Source organism: Hyperolius riggenbachi, chromosome 2, assembly GCF_040937935.1.
Source record: "Hyperolius riggenbachi isolate aHypRig1 chromosome 2, aHypRig1.pri, whole genome shotgun sequence".
In the NCBI taxonomy this organism is placed as follows: Eukaryota; Metazoa; Chordata; class Amphibia; order Anura; family Hyperoliidae; genus Hyperolius; species Hyperolius riggenbachi.
The window spans coordinates 574134502-574145063 of NC_090647.1; the positions used below are offsets into that span (position 1 = coordinate 574134502).

The 10562-nt window shown below is 42.8% G+C and overlaps 1 protein-coding gene across 1 annotated transcript in view; it reads left to right on the forward strand.

Annotated features, from left to right (window-relative positions):
• Window positions 1-10314, forward strand: part of LOC137545210 (zinc finger protein 84-like) — a 55781-nt gene extending 45467 nt beyond the window's left edge. Inside the window, exon 2 of the mRNA XM_068266335.1 lies at window positions 7778-10314. Coding sequence (XP_068122436.1) covers window positions 7778-9459 — 1682 coding nt within the window. The 3' untranslated portion in view covers window positions 9460-10314. The remainder of the gene's footprint in view (window positions 1-7777) is intronic.
• Window positions 10315-10562: the final 248 nt, after the last annotated feature.

The window sequence follows — 10562 nt, forward strand, 5'->3', positions numbered from 1 at the left end:
TTATATCAGATTACATATAGAATAAAGATACTGAGAGGTTCTAGTCAGCATCTAGATAGCAGGAAGCAGAGCAGGAATCAGAATGAGCTCTTTCAGCTCGTCCGCCTCTTTAATACCGACTAGGAAAGAGTTAAATGTGACCTCATCTTCACCCTCCCACAGACCAGACTATTGGGTGAGCCCCCTCGTGGTGTCATAATTCCCACCTACTCGATTAATATTTAATGTCACTTTTCCTTTACTTACTAGAATGTGGTATTTTGGTAAACATGGCCTATGTTGATTGTTCTTGTGGTGTACATGTTGAGGTCAGTGTAGGCCTGTGGCCTTCTTTCAGGAACAGCTTCTTGGTATGTTCTAGTTCTGCTGACAGAACTGTAGATTTTCTCTCTAAAGAGAAAATCCCCTTAAAGGGCAGGTCTGCACCTCAAGCCTTTTTGACTAACTCAGTCCAAATAACTGAGGCCTACTTAATTTATAACGTGTGTGTGTGTGTGTGTGTGTGTGTGTGTGTGTGTGTGTGTGTGTGTGTGTGTGTGTGTGTGTGTGTGTGTGTGTGTGTGTGTTGTATGTTGTATGTACACTCACCTAAAGGATTATTAGGAACACCTGTTCAATTTCTCATTAATGCAATTATCTAACCAACCAATCACATGGCAGTTGCTGCAATGCATTTAGGGGTGTGGTCCTGGTCAAGACAATCTCCTGAACTCCAAACTGAATGTCAGAATGGGAAAGAAAGGTGATTTAAGCAATTATGAGCGTGGCATGGTTGTTGGTGCCAGACGGGCCGGTCTGAGTATTTCACAATCTGCTCAGTTACTGGGATTTTCACGCACAACCATTTCTAGGGTTTACAAAGAATGGTGTGAAAAGGGGAAAACATCCAGTATGCGGCAGTCCTGTGGGCGAAAATGCCTTGTTGATGCTAGAGGCCAGATGAGAATGGGCCAACTGATTCAAGCTGATAGAAGAGCAACGTTGACTGAAATAACCACTCGTTACAAGCGAGGTATGCAGCAAAGCATTGGTGAAGCCACAACACGCACAACCTTGAGGCGGATGGGCTACAACAGCAGAAGACCCCACCGGGTACCACTCATCTCCACTACAAATAGGGAAAAAGGGCTACAATTTGCACAAGCTCACCAAGATTGGACAGTTGAAGACTGGAAAAATGTTGCCTGGTCTGATGAGTCTCGGTAGAGTCAGAATTTGGCGTAAACAGAATGAGAACATGGATCCATCATGCCTTGTTACCACTGTGCAGGCTGCTGGTGGTGTAATGGTGTGGGGGATGTTTTCTTAACACACTTTAGGCCCCTTAGTGCCAATTGGGCATCATTTAAATGCCACGTGCTACCTGAGCATTGTTTCTGACCATGTCCATCCCTTCATGACCACCATGTACCCGTCCTCTTAGGGCTACTTCCAGCAGGATAATGCACCATGTCACAAAGCTCCAATCATTTCACATTGGTTTCTTGAACATGACAATGAGGTCACTGTAGTAAAATGGCCCCCACAGTCACCAGATCTCACCCCAGTAGAGCATCTTTGGGATGTGATGGAACGGGAGCTTCCTGCCCTGGATGTGCATCCCACAAATCTCCATCCACTGCAAGATGCTATCCTATCAATATGGGACGACATTTTTCTTTCAGCACCTTGTTGAATCAATGCCACGTAGAATTAAGGCAGTTCTGAAGGTGAAAGGGGGTCAAACACCGTATTAGTATGGTGCTCCTAATAATCCTTTAGGTGAGTGTATGTATGTATACATACATATATATATAAAATCGTGTGTGTGTGTGTGTGTGTGTGTGTGTACAGTGTGTGTGTGTAGTGTGTAGTGTGTAGTGTGTGTGTGTGTGTGTATGTATGTATCTTTGTGTGTGTTGTATGTATGTATGTATGTTTGTGTGCGTTGTATTTGTGTGTGTGTTGTATGTGTGTGTGTATGTATGTGTGTTGTATATATTTGTGTGTGTTGTATGTATGTGTGTGTGGGTGTTTGTGTGTGTATGTATGTGTATGGTATGTATGTGTGTGAGTGTGAGTGTGAGTGTGTGTGTGTGTGTGTACGGTGTGTGTGTGTGTGTACAGTGTGTGTGAGTGTGAGTGTGTGTGAGTGTGTGTATGTGTGTGTGTGTGTGTGTGTGTGTATGGTGTGTGTGTGTGTGTGTGTGTGCGCGTGTGCGTGCGTGTGTGTGTGTGTGTGTGTGTTTGTGTGTGTTGTATGTATGTATGTATGTATGTATGTATGTATGTATGTATGTATCTTTGTGTGTGTTGTATGTATGTGTGTATGTATGTGTGTATGTATGTGTGTTGTATATATTTGTGTATGTGTGTGTGTGTGTTGTATGTATGTGTGTGGTATGTATGTACAGTGGGATGCGAAAGTTTGGGCAACCCTTTTAATGATCATGATTTTCCTGTATAAATCGTTGGTTGTTACGATAAAAAAATGTCAGTTAAATATATCATATAGGAGACACACACAGTGATATTTGAACAGTGAAATGAAGTTCATTGGATTTAAAGAAAGTGCGCAAAAATTGTTTAAACAAAATTAGGCAGGTGCATAAATTTGGGCACCACAAAAAAGAAATGAAATCAATATTTAGTAGATCCTTCTTCTGCAGAAATTACAACCGCTAAACGCTTCCTGCAGGTTCCAATGAGAGTCTGGATTCTGGTTGGAGGTATTTTGGATCATTCCTCTTTACAAAACATCTCTAGTTCATTCAGGTTTGATGGCTTCCAAGCATGGACAGCTCTATGTAACTCACACCACAGATTTTCAGTTATATTCAGGTCTGGGGACTGAGATGGCCATTCCAGAACATTGTACTGGTTCCTCTGCATGAATGCCTTAGTGGATTTTGAGCAGTGTTTAGGGTCGTTGTCTTGTTGAAAGATCCAGCCCCGGTGCAGCTTCAGCTTTGTCACTGATTCCTGGACATTGGTCTCCAGAATCTGCTGATACTGAGTGGAATCCATGCATCCCTCAACTTTGACAAGATTCCCAGTCCCTGCACTGGCCACACAGCCCCACAGCATGATGGAACCCCCACCATGTATTACTGTAGGTAGCAGGTGTTTTTCTTGGAATGCTGTGTTGTTTTTTCTCCATACATAATGCCCCTTGTTATGCCCAAATAATTCAATTTTAGTTTCAGCAGTCCACAGCACCTTATTCCAAAATAAAGCTGGCTTGTCCAAATGTGCTTTAGCATACCTCATGCAGCTTTGTTTGTGCTGTGGGTGGAGAAAAGGCTTCCTCTGCATCACTCTCGCATACAGCATCTCCTTGTGTAAAGTGTGCCGAATGGTTGAACGGTGCACGGTGACTCCACCTGCAGCAAGATGATGTTGTAGGCCTTTGGTGCTGGTCTGTGGGTTGACTCTGACTGTTCTCACCATTCGTCTCTTCTGTCTATCCGAGATTTTTCTTGGTCTGCCACTTCGAGCCTTAACTTGAACTGAGCCTGTGGTCTTCCATTTCCTCAGTATGTTCCTAACTGTGGAAACAGCTGAAATCTCTGAAGTAGCTTTCTGTTTCCTTCCCCTAAACCATGATAGTGAACATTCTTTGTCTCCAGGTCATTTGAGAGTTGTTTTGAGACCCCCATGTTGCTACTCTGCAGAGAAAATTGAAAGAGGTGGGAAACTTACAATTGACCTCCTTAAATACTCTCTCATACTTGGACTCACCTGTGTATGTAGGTCAGGGGTTACTGAGCTTACCAAGTCAATTTGAGTTCCAATAATTAGTTCTAAAGGCTTTGAATGAATACAATGACAACAATGCCCACATTTATGCACCTGCCTAATTTTATTTAACCACTTCAGCCCTCAGTCGTTTTCACTTTATGCTTCCGAGGAATGTTCACCTCCCATTCATTAGCCTATAACTTTATCACTACTTATCACAAAGAACTGATCTATATCTGTTTTTTTCCGCCACCAATTAGGCTTTCTTTGGGTGGTAAATTTTGCGAAGAGCTACCTTACTGTAAATGCATTTCAACAGGAAGAATAAGAAAAAAAACTGAAAAAATTCATTATTTCTTAGTTTTCGGCCAGTATAGTTTTAAAATAATACATGCCTCCATAATGAAAACTCACGTATTGTATTTGCCCATATGTCCCGGTTATTACACCGTTTAAATTATGTCCCTATCACAATGTATGGCGACAATATTTTATTTGGAAATAAAAGTGCATTTTTTTCCGTTCTGCATATATCACTATTTACAAGCTTATAATAATAAAAAAAAAATAGAAATATTTCATCTTTACATAGATATTTAAAAAGTTTAGACCCTTAGGTAAATATTTGTGTTGTTGTTTTTTTTTATTATTATTATTAAACATTTTATTTGAGTGTTTTTGGGAGGGTGGGATGTAAAAAGTAATTTTTTATTAAATGTAAATATGTTTATTTTTAATTTTTTTGTATGTAGCTGTATTTTTCTTTTTGGCCACAAGATGGCAGCCATGAGTTTATTTACATGACGTCACTCTAAGCATAACACGTACGCTTAGAGGGACATAAGAGTCAGAAAAAGCGAAGCTTCCGAGAGAAGCTGTCACTTTTTCTGCGGGGGAGAGGAATCAGTGATCGGGCACCATGGCCCGATTCACTGATTCCCTGGCTAATGAACCGCGGGCCGGGAGCACGCGTGCATGCGCACGAACGCCTGCGGGAGCGCACACGGCCCCCTGGATGTAGCAAGTACGTCCAGGAGGCGAAAGTAGTTAATTATTGCACACTTTCTGTAAATGCAATAAACTTCATTACACTTCTCAAATATCACTGTGTGTGTCTCCTATATGATATATTTAACTGACATTTTTTATCGTAACAACCATTAATTTATACAGGAAAATTGTGTGTGTGTGTGTGTGTGTGCGTGCGTGCGTGCGTGCGTGTGTGTGTGTGTCCTACAACAGCCAATCAAAATTCACCTTTGGATTTTCAAGGGAAATATTTACATTGCTGCCATTCTTACACTCTTAATGGCAGAAGCCTCAAACCTGGTACAGTTGGTCATTAGGTGACTGGGTTCAAATTCTGGCAAGGGGTGGAGCCACAAACAGCCAATCAGATTTGTTTAATTTCTATGGGAATATACAAATTATTGATACCAAGGACCCCAAAGCTCATAAACTTGGTCATTGAGTGACTGCATGTCAAGGTCAGAAAAGTGAGCAGAGCCACTAACTAAATTTTTTACATCGGAAAATATAAACTGCAACCATTCTTACACTGTTAATGGCAGGGTTCTCAAACTTCACACAGTTGGTCACTGAGTGACTGGGATTGATATTCAGGAAAGTGGGTGGAGCCTACAACAGCCAATTAAAATTCACCTGTTGATTTTCAAGGGGAATATTTGCCATTCTTACACTGTTAATGGCAGAGGCTTCACATCTGGTATAGTCAGTCATTGGGTGACTGGGGTTCAAATTCTGAAAAGGGGGCGGAACCACAAACGGCCAATCAGATTTGTTTCATTTCAATGGGAAAATAAAATTATTGATGCTAAGAACTCCGAAGCTCACAAACTTGGTCAATGAGTGTTTCTGTGTTAGGGTTTGAAAAAGTGGGCAGAGCCTACAGCAGCCAAATACATGACCGGGCAACACCGGGTCATCATCTAGTTGTATATACTAACCAGCAAGCTCATGGTGAACCAGAACTCACTGGAGTGTGTAATGGGCTACAATGGTCCTAAAAGCCCCTTTACTAAAATGCTAAGAAAAACAAAAGTTTGCTTTCCTAAAACAGAAAGAATTTGTGATAATTCAGGTTGGAGTGAGCTTGAGATGTCTCCCAGTGCATCACTGCTGACTATATGCAAGTCCTAAAAGCCCCCTTACTAAAAGCTCACTCCAACCTGAATTATTTCAAATTCTTTCTGTTTTAAGAAAGCAAACGTGTGTTTTTCTTAGCATCTTAGTAAGGGGGCTTTTAGGACCATTGTAGCCCCTTACACACTCCAATGAGTTCTGGGTCACCATGAGCTTGCTGGATAGTCTGTACCTCTCGGTGTTACAAGCCCTACTGCATAGAGCCAAATTAATCCATGCCATGCACTGATGAGGATCAACCAATCCGAAACAGTCTGTATGCATGTTGGATTATTATGGCTCTGTACAAATTAACAAGCTGACACATCATTGCATTCCAGCGGTTCTGGAGGTGTGTTTAGCTTCTAAGGGCAACAATGGTTAATTTGCATATAGTCAGCAGTGATGCCCTGGGAGACATCTCAAGCTCACTCCAACCTGAATTATCGCAAATTCTTTCTGTTTTAAGAAAGCAAACTCTTGTTTTTCCTAGTTGTATATACAAATAAAAAAAGTTGGTAAGAATATAGAATAATATAGTACAGTAGTATGTAAAATGTAATAAATGTCCTCCCAGAGAAATGGGGTATATGTTAGTTCCATATGGATTAGGAGGTTATACTCACCTCCGCCCCTCTGCTCCCGGATACAATCCCATACACATGCCCCAATCTACAGGACCCCAATCTCAGGAGCCCCTCCAATGGGCCAGAGAATAACTATCTCCACTCCCCTTCAGCCATTATCAGTGAAGCAGCTCAGATCTATTTCCATATTCAGATCTTTTGGCCTAAGGGCCACTCACACTTCACTAGGCAGGGTGATTTTACCGCGATTAGTGGGGTAGAAGTTACTGGACACCCTCGCAATTCCCGACGATCAGCGCTTTGTTATAGTGGATCCGAGGTGAACTTTTACTCATTGCATAATTGTGTTCCTTTCCTATTGTTTATAGGGCATTCCTCAAGCCAAATACTTTTTTGTTTTTGTTTTAATACTCTAATTCCCTATAAACTAAATAAACCACGCCCATAGGTTTTCACAGAGCCTTGGCAGTAGCAAGGGCTCATGGGAGCTCAGTCTGGGCAGGAGGAGGGGGAGGTGTTACTAGCCATTGATTTCAGAGGCAGAGGGGAGGAGAGGGGATTAGGTTTTTTTGCTCAAGATGCAGATAAGCCTGCCTCTGTGTAATGTTTACAAACAACATGGCTGCTGTCATTGTATCACAGGAAGAAATAATCATATTCTATTGAAGCTGTTTGCAGCTAGATTTGCTGTGTAAACTTTAGATAGGATATATAGACAAGTTACTTGTTATAGTTAGTTTTTCATCTCGGAGCCGCTTTAAGCCCTGTACTGCGATCACTGGAGAATCGCGGCACAACGCTGCATGCAAGGTGTTTGCAATAGCTGCTCGTGGAACGCCCGCGATCAGCGGCAATCGCTGCAGCGAGATCACTGCCATATAGTTACAATTGTGGTAGCGCTTTAAAAATTGTCCGCCAATCACAGTAGTGTGAATGGGTTTCCATCTTATAGATCTACTCTATCTATTTTCTGAGAGGGATCTGAGGAGATCTGCCTTTCATTGGCTGAATTCCTAACTAATAACCTTCTCATGCAAGGCCAGGTTATTGTCATGTGACTGGCTGCCTGTAATGAGCACAACCTTCTGCAGTTCTATGTCAGGCTGATAACTAGTGATGGTCAGTCACATGTCAATATATCTGAGATGGTGCAAATTGTATGCTAATTATATGCAAAGTTACGCAGCTGCTGCCTCTTGTCCATTTCTCATCTGCATAAACTTTGCATGAACTTGGAATTCTCAGCAGCTCACTGACCCTCCCTAATGATAATTGCTCCTCCCCTCAGAATTCTCTAACAGGAAGTGATGATGTTTCTCTATTTGCAGCGCGGAGTCCCGGCATCAGGAACCTCCCAGAGACTCGTCTCTCTGTATCCACAGACTGTACAACGGATGATGTCACTGGACAAGAGTCTCCTGCAGATATCCTGGTGACCCCAAATATTCCCCCAGACTCCCCTCACCTGTCTAACCCTGAGGGGCCTCATACCCAGCACAGCTCTCCCCCTGCTGGAGGTTCTTATTCCTGTTCCATGTGTGGGAAATGTTTTGTGGGTAAATCTCACACTGGGGAGAAGCCCTATTCATGTGCTGAGTGTGGGAAATGTTTTCGGTATAAAGGGGAACTTGTCATACATGAGAGATTTCACACTGGTGAGAAGCCCTATTCATGTGCTGAGTGTGGGAAATGTTTTGTCTGTAAATCACAGCTTGTGCAACATGAGAGAACTCACACTGGTGAGAAGCCCTATTCATGTGCTGAGTGTGGGAAATGTTTTGTATGGAAATCAAAGCTCGTGCAACATGAGAGAACTCACACTGGTGAGAAGTTCTATTCATGTGCTGAATGTGGGAAATGTTTTGTATGGAAATCACAGCTTGTGCAACATGAGAGAACTCATACTGGTGAGAAGCCCTATTCATGTGCTGAGTGTGGGAAATGTTTTCTGTATAAAGGGAATCTTGTCCAACATGAGAGAACTCACACTGGTGAGAAGTCCTATTCATGTGCTGAGTGTGGGAAATGTTTTGTAAGGAAATCACATCTTGTCATACATGAGAGATCTCATACTGGTGAGAAGCCCTATTCATGTGCTGAGTGTGGGAAATGTTTTGGCTGTAAATCACAGCTTGTCATACATGAGAGATCTCATACTGGTGAGAAGTCATATTCATGTGCTGATTGTGGGAAATGTTTTGTAAGGAAATCACATTTTGTCATACATGAGAGATCTCACACGGGTGAGAAGCCCTATTCATGTTCAGAGTGTGGGAAATGTTTTCTAAGGAAATCATATCTTGTCATACATAAGAGAACTCACACTGGAGAGATGCCCTATTCATGTGCTGAGTGTGGGAAATGTTTTCGGTATACAGGGGAGCTTGTCATACATGAGAGATCTCACACTGGTGAGAAGCCATATTCATGTGCTGAGTGTGGGAAATGTTTTGTAAGGAGATCACATCTTGTCAAACATAAGAGAACTCACACTGGAGAGATGCCCTATTCATGTGCTGAGTGTGGGAAATGTTTTCGGTATACAGGGGAGCTTGTCATACACGAGAGATCTCACACTGGTGAGAAGCCTTATTCATGTGCTGAGTGTGGGAAATGTTATCGGTATAAATCAGATCTTGTCATACATGAGAGGTCTCACACTAGTGAGAAGCCCTATTCATGTGCTGAGTGTGGAAAATGTTTTGCATGGAAATCACAGCTTATTGTACATGAGAGATGTCACACTGTTGAGAAGCCCTATTCATGTGCTGAGTGTGGGAAAAGTTTTGTAAGGAAATCACATCTTGTCAAACATGAGAGAACTCACACTGGTGAGAAGCCCTATTCATGTGCTGAGTGTGGGAAATGTTTTGCACAGAAATCACATCTTGTCAGACATGAGATATCTCACACTGGAGAGAAGCCCTATTCATGTGCTGAGTGTGGGAAATGTTTTGCACGGAAATCACATCTTGCCAGACATGAGCGATGTCACACTGGTGGTAAGTAAGGGTCAGTGATAGCTTTGCCTCCAGTGAACCTGAAGTGGCCACAGCATACTGCTCTCCATCTCCCCAGCATAGCAGGCAGTAGGGAGGATGGAGAGGGGAGTGCAGCAGCCAATAACAGGCTTGTTCAGTTCCGCTTATCCCTCTCTCATCACTGGGAGAAGCTCTATTACTGCACTGAGTGTGGGAAATGGTTTGTCCATCAGTGGTCTTCTCCAGTGTTAGTTTTATCCCTTGCTAGAGGCACATGGCAGCATAATTACCCAGAATCCTGAGGACTCTTTCATGCTGCTCAGTGCATTGGTTTGTAAAGCAATAAAGTCCCTGAACTGAGGTGACATGATGGGATTATTATTATTTAGTATTTATATAGTGCTGACATCTTCCGCAGCGCTGTACAGAGTACATAGTCATGTCACATAACTGCCCCTCAGAGGAGCTCACAATCTAATCCCTACCATAGTCACATGTCTATGTACAGTACAGACCAAACGTTTGGACACAGCTTCTCATTCAAAGAGTTTTCTTTATTTCCATGACTATGAACATTGTAGAGTCACACTGAAGGCATCCAAACTATGAATGACCACATGTGGGAGTATAGTACATAACCAACAAGTGTGACACAACTGAAAATATGTCCTATTCTAGGTTCTGCAAAGTAGCCAGCTTTTGCGTTGATTCCTGCTTTGCACACTCTTGATGATTCTCATACCTTTCCCAAAATCTAAATTTTCATTCAACACTTCTTAACCACCCTGGCGTTCTGATTAAATCGCCAGGGCGGCTGCGGGAGGTTTTTTTTTTTAAATAAAAAAAAACTATTTCATGCAGCCAACTGAAAGTTGGCTGCAGGAAAGCCCACTAGAGGGCGCTCCGGAGGCGTTCTTCTGATCGCCTCCGGCGGCCAAAAGTAACACGGAAGGCCGCAATGAGCGGCCTTCCGTGTTTTGCTTACTTCGTCGCCATGGCGACGAGCGGAGTGACGTCATGGACGTCAGCCGACGTCCTGACGTCAGCCGCCTCCGATCCAGCCCTTAGCTCTGGCCGGAACTATTTGTTCCGGCTGCGCAGGGCTCAGGCGGCTGGGGGGACCCTCTTTCGC